We start from the raw sequence: 16,183 nt of genomic DNA, 5'->3' as shown, positions 1-16,183 counted from the left end.
TTATGTAAAAAGAACTCCAATCATTCTCTGTATGTAATAAGTAGGCTATGCCTTGTTTTATCTATTGTTTAATTAATAAAAATAGTACGCACTCATCAAACACCATATGGACAAATAAATGTGTCTACTAATATGTAAGACTTTCTAAAAATGTTAGATGTTTTATTCAATGATTAAACTGACCAGAGGCACAATGTGCTCCAATGAACTGCACTGGATTGTAAAGGAAACACTAACACTCCATTATAATCCCTAGAGACAAATTCTTGTAAAACAAATAAGTCAAGTCTTCATTTTTTCCAAATCTATCAAACGTCTCATATTTGTCTCAGTGTGGGATCACAGTGTTGTGCCTTGTGAGAGACAATGTCTCCCTCTGCTGGTGACAACGAGACCATCATACGGCAAACGGAGAAATCATGTCCTCATTTCAACATCGAATACAACTGGCAAAATTGAAACCACGTTATTACATTATCCCTTTATGGTACGGAGTTGTTAAACAAATGTCCTTGTTATTTTGAAAATAAATAAACAAACAAATAATAATGATCTTGCAATAGCTATTGGAATTAAAAGGGCAGGCCTTAGACAATGATGTGCTGTTTTTAAGTCAAATGATTGATTTTTTTCCGACTGTCACCTTCACACAGAAGACAACTTTGAATTGCTCCAGAAATTGCTCTGTTAATCTCATTTCAAAAAATGTATTTCACATATATATATATATATATATATATATAATTTTATTAGTATTTTTTGTTTTCTTCGAAAATATGTTTTGATTTGTATGACTGAAGCTATTTAAAAAACGTATTTGCAATATATATGTATATATTAGGACATAAATAGGCTCCAGTCATTTTTGATATTGAACATCATAAAAATACATTTCCCATGCACCCTTTCTGGGTTAAGTTATACTTATTTCCGCTTTCCGGCGAAACTCTTAAACAATCAAAAAGACGTATTGGCGCTGTTTTTCTACCTTAGATGTTTGTACATATGTATATCTACAGATATGCAGTTAATACATGTTTACACACATCTGTGGTTTCTACTGTAGGAACAGAATAAGCGGCTAGAATGGAAAGCAAATATAAAGTGGGCGGGGCTTAGCGCGGCCCGGATGTTGTCCGCTGTATTTTTGCCAATTCTATAAAAGTTTATTTGTGTCTTTATTCAGGTGTACTGTCTTTATTCGGTCCTCCTGCTGACGGATTGTCAGTATATATTTGATATCTGATGTTCCCATTAAGTGAATCCTGAGATTTGAATGCGCTTCAGTCGAGCGCCCGCTGGACTCACGTGACGCCCGACGGTTTCTAGGCAGGTAACTAGGAAGTGAATCGCTGGAGCTCCTCCTCCCGCGTGTATCCGCAGGAACCGGCGGCAGCGTGACGCGGGTGGAACAGACCGACCGATCGGAGAGAGACACTCAGGTATTTATAATCAAATAATGTGTTACGCACTGGTTTATATGAGGCTCTGGAGGGTACTGTTAGTGTACTTCGACGTACCATACTGTTTGATGATACCTCGAAGAATACAATAGCACCTCCGGGCTACGTGTCAGAAATCAGGGTAATACCATGCTACTTTGGTACTTTTTGTTAGTGCGGCCTTGGGGAGCGAAGAGGGGCGTCAAGTCACCGATTACCGGGCGCTAGTGTGGACGCGCTCAGGCCGGACACGCACGCGCACACGGGGCTGGTCGAGCCCGGTTTTTAACGGCCGTTTCTTTCCGCTGTTGTAGGACTAAAGATGGCAGATGATCCTAACGCGGCGGACAGAAACGTGGAGATCTGGAAGATCAAGAAACTCATCAAGAGTCTGGAAGCGGCGAGAGGGTGAGATAGTCTCTGTGTATGTGTAACAAAATAATAATAAAATCTAAAACTGATATAAAAATAAAGTAAACAAAGTTTTTTTTTTTTTTTTTTTTTTTTTGCCATTGTAAAAAGGCAGAACGTTTTCTATGAGTGGTAGAGGTGGGTTCAGGTTAAAAGTGAATAACTATCTGTGTATATATATATATATATATATATATATATATAAAAAAACAATATAAGTATGTGTAATGTCCACGTTTAGATACGTACACACGTATACGTACAGCTACGTAAACACGCGCGTCTGTGAAAGAAAGACGTAATGAATGTTTCTTTGAGTGCATTCACGTGTTTTAATGCTGTTTTAGTTTAGTGGTTGACAAATGAACTGGGAACTGAAAAGCTAAAGTGTCAAACCCCACAAAGATTAATTTATTACATGTCAACACCCGTATTTATAAAAAAAAAAAATACATTTTGTATATCATGGAATTCATGTTTTGAGCCGAAGGATCATATGTGTGCCTGCACACACACAGACACACACAGAGTTACATTTCACGTGGTTTTCTTCCTAATCCCTAAAGTTTAAGTATGAGCAATAGTAGTGGTGTTTCCTGCCTTAGTAAACGGCACTTAGCATTATTTACTCCAGCCTCAGGGCCAGGTGTAATATACTTCACTTCAGACCTTCTGTGTGTGTGTTTGAGTTTTGAATCACGGTGAGTTTCAAACCGGTGTGTAAAGTGCCTCTTAATGACTATAATCACTCATTAAACGGTACATTTATTGTTGGTTCAGATAAGAGTCTTGGTCGGGGACAGAGTTGTGATTGTTCTTGATCAGCTTTTGCTGGATTTGAGCCTTCAACCTACCTGCGAGATGCTTTGCTGGATTGAGATTGGGGATCCGTGAGCGCTTTATCGTGGGTAAAGCTTGTGTACATTAGTATCTTTGAAGAAAAACCACTGTGTGTGTTAGAGAGCTTTCATTCTGACAGGTAGTTATGTTGAGCGTCACAACAATAGAGACCTTCATTCAAGGGTAACTTCTGTGTGTGCATACTGATCTATAATAGAGAATATATAGTTCAGTGGTGTGCACACTGCACATGATAAGAGTAAGCAATGCTCACATGCACATAAAGTCCCACATCAGAAACTGAAACTCTTTGTTTTCATGCTCGCGTGCCGCTGACCTTCATGCCACGTGTGTGTGTGTAAATAAACCAGAGTATGTTGGTCTGTCTCTGTGTTTTGGCACCAACGTGACCCTGTTAATTCCTAACAGCTCCGTGTGGACGGTGTAAACCCAGTGTTTGAAGTCAGTCTCTGTTTTAGCAGTGGTTTGTGTGCGAGAACTCTAAAAATGCCACTTTCATACACTGGCAATACTGAGGCCTTTGACCTCTGTGTGACTCTCTGACTCTGTTCTAATAAATAGTAAGCTACCCGTCTAGGCACCATTATAAGGGATTGTATGTGTATTTGTTGATCCCTGACTTATAGAGAAGGCAATCCCAGAATGCACTGTGTTGGGAAAATACCATTTCAGTCTTTTGACTTAACAGGTTCACCCTTTAATTCATTGTGTTACTTTGTTTTTGGGTGAAGGACCAAAAGCACCAAAACTAAAGTTTAATGCAGCTTTCTTTGTACTTTAGAATGTGTTCTGTTTAATTTTTCTGAACAAAAAATTAGTTTCATACTTTTTTTTTACCATGATTCACAGAAGGCACCCACTAAAATGTAATTCAGTGTATCAATAGATCATGTAACAAAAAAAAAATAAAAAAATATATATGTATTGTAAGGGATATTTAGGACAATTAGATGACATTAAAAATCTCTATTTAAGGATCAAAGTGCAGTCTTAAAATACTTATCAGTTGTCATTTAAAGGTTCCTGTGAGTTCATGTCCTTTTATCTAATTTAATATTGTTTCACCCTGGGAAATGTTACATTACAGAAGAAAAAGTTGTTTGCAAATGCCAATTTAATGTTGACTTCATTTTTACTTAAATATTGTATGTTTATGATACTTGTCAATTCTTTATTATTTGTGAAATGTACTAGCAGTAAAAATTGTCTACACTATCGAAGTTATAAAGCACTTAATGCAGAAAAGTATTGATTAAAAAGCAATCCTGGTAATTCTGTGTGATATGTGTTATGCATATTAAAACTTTTGCTGACTATGTAGCATTCCGGGTCAGTCATCTTTTGAGTTAGGATTAGAGATTTCCCGATTCCGATACCTGGGCTCAGGGTATCGGCCGATACAGAGTACTGATCCGATTCCTGGGTGTATATCTGTATATACAGCTGTATATACTACTAGCCCTGTGTAAATTGCTAGAATTATTTTATGGTGTGCTTCAGACTGATCTCTTATTAAAACATGAACAAATACATGGTGAACTACTCTATTCATTACAGTATTTGTATAATCTCACATGAATTTGACAGTATAATTTATTTTCTTAAGCGAAAAAGAACTTCAAATGCAGCCAAAAATCTAACACCGCAAACTAAAAAAGGTATTTTAGTTTTACAATACAACTGTATAAAAAACTGCAACAAATAAGTCTAGGAATATTAAAAAATGATATATTAATCAGATAATCTCTTTACAACAAAATTAAAAAACAAGCAACTGTCTAGGCATAATTATTATTATTAATAGAGACGTATTATTATTACTACATAGAGACATGGATAAATCTATTGTAGGATACTACAGTAGCTTAATATATTGTCGATTTACTCATGTTAAACCAAACATTTATTTTAATGAGCTGCCATGAAGATTTTTGAGTGTCTGTGTTTGATATGACAGTTTTCTCAAATGAAACTAAATTCTCATGAAGTGACGGTTTATGCGTTCGTGTCCTCATATAGTGGCAAGGCAGAGACTACAAAACAGCGAGCTCCTGCGCATCTGCACCCGTCACTCACAGAGATGTAGAATTTGCAGATGTAATATTTAAATAGTATTTTGCAGTTTAATATTCACAGACACTAGTATATATTCGGCTACAGTCTGGAGCCGTGCGCTTAGACTAACACGGAAGCGACTGAACGCAGCTGCGGGTACCGAATATACTATAGTCTGTAACTACCGGTACTACAGAGACATACTGCTAACCACTGATCTATAATATAGAAGCGGCTTCACTGTCTGTTTGCAGTCAAGAACGCGATGAGCGATCCAGTCATATATAGATCAGTGCTGCTAATGCGTTTTCATTTCTTCTTCTTAATTGCTCTAAACAGGGGTTTCTTGCGGCAACACAGCACAACTTCCTGTGTTTGCAATGCATTCTGAGCAGCGAAGAAGAAGGTTAGGCAAAGCCAGGCGGCAAGGAAGTTGAAGTCAGCCGCGTGCCGCCATCTTGTAGCAGAACTTCACTTATTCATTTTGGCGTCACTTTGACAGCGAATAACTTTACATCTGAGGCGTTTAAAGACTCCGTTTGTCCATTATTTATTTCTAAAGATACACGACAATGTATAAAAGGCTCCATTACCTTCTATGTTACATTATGGCCCCGTAGAAACAGTTTTTCTAAAAATAGGCTAACGATTGCGTCATAACCACTAGACTCTCTGTCGCATTACCGTACAGACAGGAGGAGAAGCTCGCAGGCAATTAACTTAATATGGCATACTGGCGTTACATTTTAAAATACTATACAAAATAATTAATCAGAATACTTACTCCTGCTCACTTACGCCAAAGAACTCCCCACTCAAGCTCGCCACTCAACTTTCTGTCTATGGGCAAAGCTAGTGGTCGTAGCTAGGTCTTGTTTAAAAAATGGTATCGGATCGGTATATGGGTTCATGTACTCGCCGATGCCAGAATTTGTTGTGGTATCGGAGATATTTCCGATACTAGTATCGGAATCGGAACAACTCTAGTTAGGATGCTGCCTTAAAAGGATTCTTCATAGGTAGCATGAATAACTGCTTAATTTTGGACATTTTGGTCATTTGTTTGATTGACAATAATTTGTCAGTTTAATATTTCCAGCTTGACAAAACTCAGTTCCTCTGTTTTAACCAGTAGATAATGGCACTAGCAATGGTCATGTTCATGGGTTTGATTCCCAGGGAATGATGTACTTTGAATGCAATGTAAGTCCCTTTAGATAAAAGCAACTGCTTAATGCATAGATGTATATGAATAACATTGCCGTTTGTTTCTCTCTGTGTCAGTAATGGGACCAGCATGATCTCGCTCATCATTCCTCCTAAAGATCAGATCTCCAGAGTGGCCAAGATGTTGGCGGATGAGTTTGGTACAGCGTCAAACATCAAGAGTCGAGTGAACCGGCTCTCAGTGCTGGGAGCCATTACTTCAGTGCAGCAGAGACTCAAACTCTATAATAAAGGTGTGCTTCTTCATCTCCACAACCAAACATACCTGCATTCTGGGTTGGCAATATGGCAAAAATATCATTATTTTTATCATCAAATATCATATTTGAGACAAAAGCCTGTTTTTCCGGCCACTCGCAGTCAATTTATTTGATCAAATGAGAACAGATTTATGAAGGCAAAAGGCCATAGCATTTTGTTTCTAAGAAGAATAAAATAGGGGCTAAATGAATACTCTGCATATTTGTGATGGGAAATTGTGAGTTTTTGCTAGCTGGAACAACATTAATGTTAAAAGGTTAATTTTGATCGTAGGCTATACAGTCATCATGCCCCTAAAAAAAGACATTTTTGTACTTTCTAAATATCCTGATCTTATTGTGCACAGTCCATTTGTGCTCCAGTTTGTGTATTTAAATTGTAGCTTATTTTTCCTTATTGGCTGACATCTCATATGGCACATAGACAAAAATTCACAGTAACCAATGGACAGTTATCTATTCTCTTGTAGGTCATGTATGAAATCTCACCAATTAATGGTGCCATGATATTTTGGTAATCCAAAGATATTCGTCCGCAGCATGAAATTTGTGTTTTGGCTAAAGTGGGGCGATAAAACGATAACGATAATTATCGCAATGTTTTTCCTTAATAAAACGAGATGAAGGATTGCATAAATGGTCGATATAATGTTTGTCATATGTTTCAATCAAAAGCAGAAGGAATTAGCACTACTCAGACTAATGGTGAATTTTAATAAAAACTAAATAAAAGATCAAAATGAGGTTGTTACAATTTTTCCAGATGTTGCTGTTTTTGATAATATAAATGTATTCTGCATCCTACTCAAGCTACTACTGTCAAATATGCATTTCTGAAAGACAAAACAATCTAATATTAATATTGCAGCCTGCACCGCAAACTGTCATCAAAGTCGGGAACACAAACCTTTCATGATTTGAAACAATATCACTTATTAGAACATGCAGAAACGAAGAAATAATATTTTTTTTGTATAGAATTGTCAGGCTGTAGCAAACATACCGTTGGATTTTTCTCCCGTATTGATGGTTTTGGTTTGTTTGCTGTGTAATTGCAGTGCCCCATAACGGTCTGGTGGTTTACTGTGGCACCATAGTGACAGACGAAGGCAAAGAGAAGAAAGTCAACATCGACTTTGAGCCGTTTAAACCCATCAACACCTCTCTGTACCTCTGTGATAACAAGTTCCACACCGAGGTACAATCCCAGTCCAAATCAAGCCTGTTTCATGAAGCTCGTTGTTCTTGAGGTGCTGTATAATCATCTGTCTTTCTCTAGGCTCTGACGGCGTTATTGTCAGACGACAGTAAGTTTGGATTCATAGTCATTGATGGTAATGGAGCTCTGTTCGGGACTCTACAGGGAAACACCAGAGAAGTGCTGCACAAATTCACTGTGGACCTGCCCAAAAAACACGGTAATCACTAGGGCTGCCCTTGGGGAAAGACTGGTAGTTGTTCATTTTTAGCAATTAATATTAATAAGCCTTCAATTGCCTATAGCTTATCAGTGCTCAAGCGCACGCATAAATCTTGCCACAGCACACCGGCAGAAGTAATGATTATGAATGCATCAGGGGAAAAACAGCAAGAAGACTGCCTTAAAATTATAAGTTAATTGATAAGCTCGCGTTTTCTGTATTTCTCATCATCTCCACAGTGGAGGTGCATGTTTCATACGGATTACATGATCTGAAAATATTTGTTTTCCATTTGAATCGGATCATTTAAAAGTAGACATTTCAGTTTCTATAGTCAGTGAGGCAAGCACACAGTTTTTTTTTTTTTTTGGATGTGCGCAAGTTCACAAAGAGCTAAAGAGCAGAAGGCACACCCTGTTTGGTTTCATTATTGTGAGTGCACACAAGTGAAAGTAAACCTTTTACAAATTCAAAAGATGTATTACTCTGTATGAGAAAAAAAATGGCATTTTAAATTAAATGCAAATGATCGCACCGGTGAATCCCAAGTTAACGGTCATGCATATTCAGCCTACGCACAAATACGTTAATGGCACACACCTTTCTAGGTTAACGTTGGAGTGAGAGGCCATGTAATCTTGCTTCTACTTGCATGTTTCAGATGATAAGCCACATTTGAGGTCGAAACAAACGTTTGGATGTATGATGTACTGTAATTATCACACAGACCAGCTGTTAGTAATCTGTCCGTCATGAACTGTGTGACCTTGCTACTTCCTATGGATCGTTTTTTTCCCTGTGACTAATAAAAGCCTCTTCTCCTCGACTAATGGTTAATCTGCAGCCTGGTAATCACAGCCAAACACTTGACTTTGATGTGATAGGGATTTCAGTGCACTTAGTATTTAGCCATTAAGCTAGATTCATAATTCAGCCTTCTCTTGAGACTTGTGAGTATGAGTTTCTTAGACATTTTAATAGCGTCTGTCATTCAGTGAAGAGCAGCATATCAGTGTTGGATTTGGTAAGTATAGCCCCTTTCACACTGCCATTCTGGCAAATACACGGGTAAAGTGTTGCGGCAATTGTTCCCGGGTCGCTAGATTTTGCACTTTCACACTGCCAGTGATTACCGGGATATGTGCGTGCTTTCACACACAACCCGTAACGACACGTGACATCAGCGCGTGACGTGTTATGTACGAGTCGAAAACGGTAGGCAATATACTGTGACTGAAGCAAGCGAACGATCTCGGCGTCAATGCGGAAAGTGAGGAACAAACTGATCTCTGCTTCATTACAATTTGTTCATATTTTTTCCTTCGGGAACGTTGATCTTCCTTCAAAAAAGCTGGTAAAAGAGTCATGCGATAACGTGTGTCATCACTTCGATCCGGCATTAGATCTGGCTTTTGTTCACACAGCGCTCGTCCCGGGTTGAACCCGGCAATGTTACTAGGTCCCCGACCCGGGTTCAATGCCGGAATCAATCCCGGGACATGGTTGCATTCACACAGAAGGCGACCCGGCAATGATCCGGCAATATGCCGGGTCCGACGTGCAGTGTGAAAGGAGCTTATGCTTCATTTGCATTACTGCATTCATTTGAATTATATAAAAATGATCTGTAGTTAAACGGCGCTGATTGTTATGTAACATGGGTGTATACAAATTAAAATGATGGATTATTCCTTGTCATTTAATGAAATATTGTTTTGAATTTTAAAGGTAAACATAATTATTAGCCTTTTAATTTTACAATAAATGCATAAATATAGAAATTTTATGATAATTTCTAGCCGTGTTTTCTTGTACAATAAGTGTTGTTTTTCTCAAGTATATTTTACTTCTTGAATAAACATTTTTAGCTTGTTTTTATTTCTTCAAATAGTCACTTTTAATTTTTGAATGAATGCATAAATATGGAAATTTTCTATTTTATTTTAGCTATATTGTCCGGTAACAGTGTAATCTTACTCAAAGTTAAAGATCTCTGGGTTTCTATTCTAGGATGTTATTTTATAGAATTAAATACATTTTTAATGTTAAATTGGTGTTTACAAATTGGTTTTATAATTATTTTTTATGATTATTAAGTGAAAAATATGCCTTGGCTATTTTAAACTAGATGAGACTATATTTTACTTCTTGCATAAACATTTTAAATCTTGCTATCTTTCTAATTATTACCCTTTTATTTTTGGAATAAATGCATAATTATTGAAATTAAGGCTAAATAAAATTCAGTGTCATCTTCACTTTTTTATTTTCTGTTCTTTTCTTTTTGAATGTTATTTTATAGAATTAATTGCATAAATCATGATTTTCTCTGTCAGGAAGAGGAGGTCAGTCTGCGCTGCGTTTCGCTCGGTTACGGATGGAGAAGAGACATAATTACGTGAGGAAGGTGGCAGAGACGGCTGTGCAGTTTTACGTATCTAATGATAAGGTCAACGTGGCCGGACTGGTGCTGGCCGGATCTGCAGATTTCAAAACCGAGCTCAGCCAGTCAGACATGTTTGACCCGGTAAGAAAACAAGCGGATTGGTCGGTAGTTGTTGGCCTCTGATGAGTTGAATTCACTTTCTATAGTCATTGTTAAGAGAAATACGTAGAAATATTCAGAGAATTATTTTGATCTGTACATGGTTTGTCTTTGGAAGTGACCAAATTGCGGTTTCTTTGTGATTGGCTGAAGTCTAACTTTCTAACATCAGTTTGTTGTCTTCGGTTTCAGAGGTTGCAGGCGAAAGTGTTGAAGCTGGTCGACATCTCTTACGGAGGAGAAAACGGCTTCAATCAGGCCATCGAACTGTCTGCTGAGGTCCTGTCCAACGTCAAATTCATACAGGAGAAAAAATTAATAGGTAAATGTTACTTCTCACAAAGATGCAATTCTGTATCATATGCATCTCTAACAAGAGCAGAGTCTAATTTTGCATTCAGAAATTATTCTGTAACCTAAAGTTCTAAAGTTTTGCTTGTGCAAACCCCAGAGAGTCCTTAAGTTCTTAAAGTGCCTTAAAGGGATAGTTCACCCCAAAATGAAAATTCTTTTTATGAAAGTGTCTTCCTACTGTTGAGCACTAAAGAAGATATTTTATTGAATGTGGGTTTCTGGTTTCCATTGAATTCCATAGTATTTTATTTAATTTTTTTCATACAATGTAACCCTCTACGGGCACCTTGGCAATTGAATCGCCAGTGGCTAGTAAATATTTTAGTTTACTCGCCAGTCTCTCTCTATTTTATATATATATATATATATATATATATATATATATATGTGTGTATATGTATATGTATATATGTGTGTATATGTATATATGTATGTATATGTATATATGTGTATATATGTATATGTATGTATATGTATATGTATATATGTATATGTATGTATATGTATATATATATGTATGTATGTATATATATGTATGTATATATATATGTATGTGTGTATATATATATGTATGTGTATATATATATATGTATGTATGTGTATATATATATGTATGTATGTGTATATATATATGTATATGTATATATATATATGTATATGTATATGTATATATATGTATATATATATATATATATATACACACGCACGCAGATTGTAAAATGGTGCAGTGTTTTTAAATATCTGAAAGTACACCATTAACATCAGTCAGTCAAGCTTTATAATAATTAAGTATTGTTTACGAATAGAACTTTAGTAATTAGAAGTAAACTTGAATGATAACCATGTTTGAATGCATATTAGTCATTTTAACTGAACAATTTAATTGGACTAATTTGGATAATAATGATACGAATTCTACTAATAAGAACTATAAAACATACTAAGGATTAATGAGCTGCTGGATTCATGAATATAAATCAGGTTTTGTGCATTCACTCGAACTGATTTGCTGAAATCAAAACAGAGATGATGATAGCCAGCCAATGAGATCGCTGTTTGCACATTAAATCCATCCACCACCGGAGAACCCAGCTGTTCTTAAAATCTGAAGTCTTCCATAGTATCGACGTTATTTTGATGGGAAAATGCCACAAATAATATTGTTTAAATGTAGTGTGTCAGTTCTCTCTCTCTCGGTCACTGCATGTGTGTGTGTGTGTGAGAGATAGCGATGGCGATTTGTGCATCTTCAAACTAGAGTTTACGGTTCATTAAATACAGGTGCACTGCGCATCCATTGAAATTAACTGGATAAAAAAAGCACAGATCCCCTGACAGAGTGAAGCTCTGAAGCACTCAGTCAGAGAGTGTTGTTCGCGAGTGAAAATATATCCATGCTAAACATATACTTAGCCTCCAACTCGCACACTGGCGAGTAAAAGCAGATAATTTATTGTCCATTGGCTAATGTTAGACATAATTTAGTCGCCAGGGTGAAGATTTAGTTGCATAAGCAAGTGATTTACTCGCAATGTAGAGCGTTGCAGTGGAAGTCAATTGTTTGGTTACCAACATTCTAGTTTTTGGTGACCTGTGCCTTTAAATACTATAAGAAAAGTCTTAATTATAATTTTTAAGGAGAAAATCCAATATCGATTGATCCCTAATTTGTATGTAGTGATGCACAATTCAGTACATACTGCATGTATGCTACTTATCAGAAGAAGTGGTTTCTGCTCACCAAGGCTACATTTATTTGATTAAAATACAGCCTATTAGAATGATTTCCAAAGGATAATGTGACACTGCAGGCTGGAGTAAAGATGCTGAAAATTCAGCTCTAATAAATTACGTTTTAAAATATATTTGCATAGAGAGCACTTATTAAATTATAATTTCACATTTCTTATTGCATTTTTGTCATTGAATGTGTAAAAGAAATGAATGAATAAATTCTGAGCTATATCATTTATTTTGATATTGTATTCATCCTAAAAGGCCCTCAAATCGACGTGACAGATTCTCCAGATTCTCTGTTTTCTTTAGAAATTCTAAAAAGCCAATTTAGGTTTCAAACATGTTTGACTAGTTGCTAACATTAATAGCGGTGTTCTGTGTCTCAGGGCGATACTTTGATGAGATCAGTCAGGACACAGGGAAGTATTGTTTCGGTGTGGATGACACCCTGAAGGCACTGGAAATGGGAGCCGCAGAAATTCTCATTGTCTATGAAAACTTAGAGACGATGAGATACGTCCTGAAATTGCACGGCGCAGAGGTCAACGGCGCGGAGAACGGTAAAGAGACACACACATGACAGTCTACTTTCAGTGCATTTCAAATAATTAAATCATACAAGATATGATTATTCCTGGATTATAATAGAAACTATTTATATTTCAAGATTCACATTTGAATTTCAAGTAATTCAATTTAATAAAATCATGCCAGAAAATCTGTTGTAGGGCTGCATGATAAATTGAAAGCAATTTTCATGCGCAATTTTTTTTGTAAAGCCGGTTCTGTAATCAGCAGTAAATCATCATTACCTGCTTTCAGATGGAGCAGCATTTACTACAAAGAGCCGTAGTACACTGACAAGTTAAGCAAAAAAAAAACGATTATAAAAAATCGAAGAAATCGTTCGCGATAATGACAGCTGTTTTCGTAGTTTCTTAATGAACAATGACTTGCGGTGATAAGATATATAACTGCATTATAAAAAATACTTCATTTTAATATAAAATAATAATTAGAAGAACTCTGATAAAACATATATTATTGTAGTCTTTTGTTTATTGGTCACGTTGAATCAATGAAATCTTCTGTTTATTCAGTTGCAACAATAGGCATTTCCTGGATTTCTTCTTCGGGGCATATTTGGATTTGTAGCGCGAGAGCGCCCTCTGGCCTTCGGGTGGAGATTTACTGCTGATCACAGAACCGTGCATCACTGAAAGATATGCATGACAATCACAGCTTATGTCGAATCATGATTTCAATTCCATTTTAATTAATCCTGCAGCCATACACTTTCATTCCTATTTCAAATTTTAATTTGAAATTTAAATAAATACTTTAAATTAAATCACATCATAAATATAATATGGACACGTCCGTTCTTATTTGAAATAATTAAATCTAACTAAATTACATCAGAAATTATAATATGGATCATTCCTGTCTTCTGATTGGTCAATCCTGTGTTCCAGTATAGTAACGGCTATTTATCTGATTATATTCTCTATTCAGTACAGCCCTCTTGTGCCTTCAAGCGCTGCGTGTCAGTGTGTCCAGTGTAAACATTCACAGTGTTTCTTTTTTACTGCAGGATGTTGTTTCAACAGATAGTAGGAGATTAGATTGTGTCGAGCGGGAGCGCTTCTGTAATGTCTGCTCACTGCTGTGTGTTTCAGATGAGAAAATCATTTATTTGACCCCAGAGCAAGAGAAGGACAAATCGCACTTCATTGACAAAGAGGTGTGTATGTATCTGTGTCAAACGTTTGACACCGATTGTCAAATTGCCTTTTATTCACCATGCAATTCATTTATTATAACACTTTTATACTGTTGACAGCCCTGCTCATTTCTTTGATTGTGTGTTTGTGGTGGTGTTATGCGGGTCAGACGGGACAGGAACACGAGCTCATCGAGTGCATGCCGCTGCTGGAGTGGTTTGCCAACAGCTATAAGAAGTTTGGAGCGACTCTGGAGATCGTGACCGATAAAAGTCAAGAGGGATCGCAGTTCGTCAAGGGTTTCGGAGGAATTGGAGGTGAGCGGGGCGCTGAATCTAGATTTCTTTATAAACGAAAAATGATGCAGATGTTGATATAGAATATTATTATATTGTTATATATATATATATATATATATATATATGTATGTGTGTGTGTGTGTATATATATATATATATATATATGTGTGTGTGTGTGTGTGTGTGTGTGTGTTTTTTTTTTTTTGTTTTTTTTTAACAAAATGTCTCTTTATTAGGTATTTTGCGGTACCGAGTGGATTTCCAGGGGATGGACTACCCAGAAGAAGATGAGGAGTTTTTTGATTTGGATGACTACTAGGTAGTTGAGAATGAGCTAGAGAGAAATCAATGAAAATTTGAAGAATTAATGAAAGAAAAAAAAATTATTCTTTCTTACCAAAAAAAAAAAAAAAAACTAAACAAAACAGTTTGAGAGGTGTGTCATTTGTCAGTCAAATGAACAGAGCCGTTCATGAATAATTAAACAGCCTTGCCTTTAGAGCGTTCTGATTGGGCAGGACTCATTTGTTTATTCTCTTCCCCTGTTTGAATTTAAGTCGCAGGAACCTTCAGACTGTTTTGAAATAAGTTTATTTTTCTTTTTATTCTCGGTTCTGTTTTTCTTCTCCTAACTTTTCCCACCATAAATCCACCACTAATTCTCTTCCTTTAGTTATCTTCCTTTTTTTTTTTAAATTGCCAATTGCTGCTACTGTATTTTATGACAGTGTGGTGTTTTTTACATGGGTTTCTGTAATGAATAGGGGGAAAACTAAATAAATTTGAAAATGCTAAAACCTGCTGCCTTCTATTGGTGTTTTACCGATGTGTGGTCTGTATATTCCTCCAAAAATGTGCAGTTCTTATTTTGTGATTCTAGATTTTTAGACAAAGAATAATTCATTGCTGTATCATACTATATGAACACTCCTGCAAAAACTTTTTCCCCTCATTTTTTTGTTACACCAGTTAAGAAATACAATGAATAGTATTAATCTGCTTATAAAAAAATGTTGTTTTAGGGCTGGGGAGCCTCGCATGAGAATAATCATATTTGGGGGTTTGTTGCATCTGAAAAATGTAAAACCTCTGATGTAAAACACAGTTAAGAAAACTTGGAAGAAAACGTATGTGATTATATTATTATTATCATTATTAATTTTTGATGTTGATGATGATTTTTTTATTTAAGACCCTTCTAACAATTAAAATTATTTTTACATCTAAGAGGTCTGTGAGGTCAATCAGTGTTTTTCTCTATTGAGGGGAAAGACCAGTAGACTATAAAAACAGGGAAAGACCCAACCAACAACAGAAGGACCAATCAACTGAACGCAGGCTTGATTACCATTGCCCCTCGTCTCGGTTTGACCAATCAGGTTGTCTGCATTTTAAACTAACTGCAGGTGGCGCCGCCCCTTCCAGACACAGAGCCACGTGACCCATTGAAAGCGCAAATCCCGTAACCGAGATCAATGTTGCTGGTTTTGCAAACTAAAAGTCCAAATATCATTGCGCCTTAAATTTGTGCACGTGTACTCTTAATTTGATTTATTGAAATTTCTTGAATTTCGATCCTGAAATTCGAAGACTAATGTCAAATAAAATATAAAACGTTGTTTATAGTTAAAATAAAGTTGCATAACATATAAAATATTATTGAGTAATATATTATTTATTATTTATGTTATATTTATTGTTTTTTTTAAAACAAAGGAAAATAGAGTAAAACATTATATAAACATTACCCAAACAATGAATCAGCACTGTAATTAATTTAAAACAAATGGACTTGTTTTATCAAGTGTGAGTGTCACCAGCGTGACTACTGTGGCCTAGGACTCTTA

At 36.1% G+C, this 16,183-nt stretch overlaps 1 protein-coding gene across 2 annotated transcripts; it reads left to right on the top strand.

Moving 5' to 3' along the window:
* The first annotated feature begins 1,292 nt into the window (after window positions 1-1,292).
* Window positions 1,293-15,133, top strand: LOC113069548 (eukaryotic peptide chain release factor subunit 1-like). 2 transcript variants are annotated; one of them, XM_026242693.1, is made up of 11 exons: window positions 1,293-1,442; window positions 1,757-1,850; window positions 6,054-6,229; window positions 7,315-7,454; window positions 7,536-7,674; window positions 10,014-10,204; window positions 10,415-10,544; window positions 12,700-12,873; window positions 13,993-14,057; window positions 14,207-14,354; window positions 14,573-15,133. In XM_026242693.1, the coding sequence occupies exons 2-11, from the start codon at window positions 1,765-1,767 to the stop codon at window positions 14,653-14,655; spliced, it is 1,332 nt and encodes a 443-aa protein (XP_026098478.1). In that variant the 5' UTR covers window positions 1,293-1,442; window positions 1,757-1,764; the 3' UTR covers window positions 14,656-15,133. The 2 variants fall into 2 exon arrangements, with proteins under 2 accessions (XP_026098478.1, XP_026098479.1); XM_026242694.1 differs by having other exon boundaries at window positions 1,354-1,442; window positions 1,618-1,850.
* The last annotated feature ends 1,050 nt before the right edge of the window (window positions 15,134-16,183 follow it).

This window comes from Carassius auratus, unplaced genomic scaffold (assembly GCF_003368295.1).
Source record: "Carassius auratus strain Wakin unplaced genomic scaffold, ASM336829v1 scaf_tig00001753, whole genome shotgun sequence".
NCBI lineage: Eukaryota > Metazoa > Chordata > Actinopteri > Cypriniformes > Cyprinidae > Carassius > Carassius auratus.
Note: the sequence above shows the minus strand (reverse complement) of the source record. Positions and strands in the feature narration are given on the sequence as shown.

Excerpts from the sequence above, each read along its gene's own strand:
- LOC113069548 (XM_026242693.1), top strand. The coding sequence starts at position 1,765 with ATGGCAGATGATCCTAACGCGGCGGACAGAAACGTGGAGATCTGGAAG. Across the intron at positions 10,545-12,699 it reads ACAGGAGAAAAAATTAATAG|GGCGATACTTTGATGAGATC; the intron begins GTAAATGTTACT and ends TCTGTGTCTCAG. Across the intron at positions 14,058-14,206 it reads CGCACTTCATTGACAAAGAG|ACGGGACAGGAACACGAGCT; the intron begins GTGTGTATGTAT and ends TATGCGGGTCAG.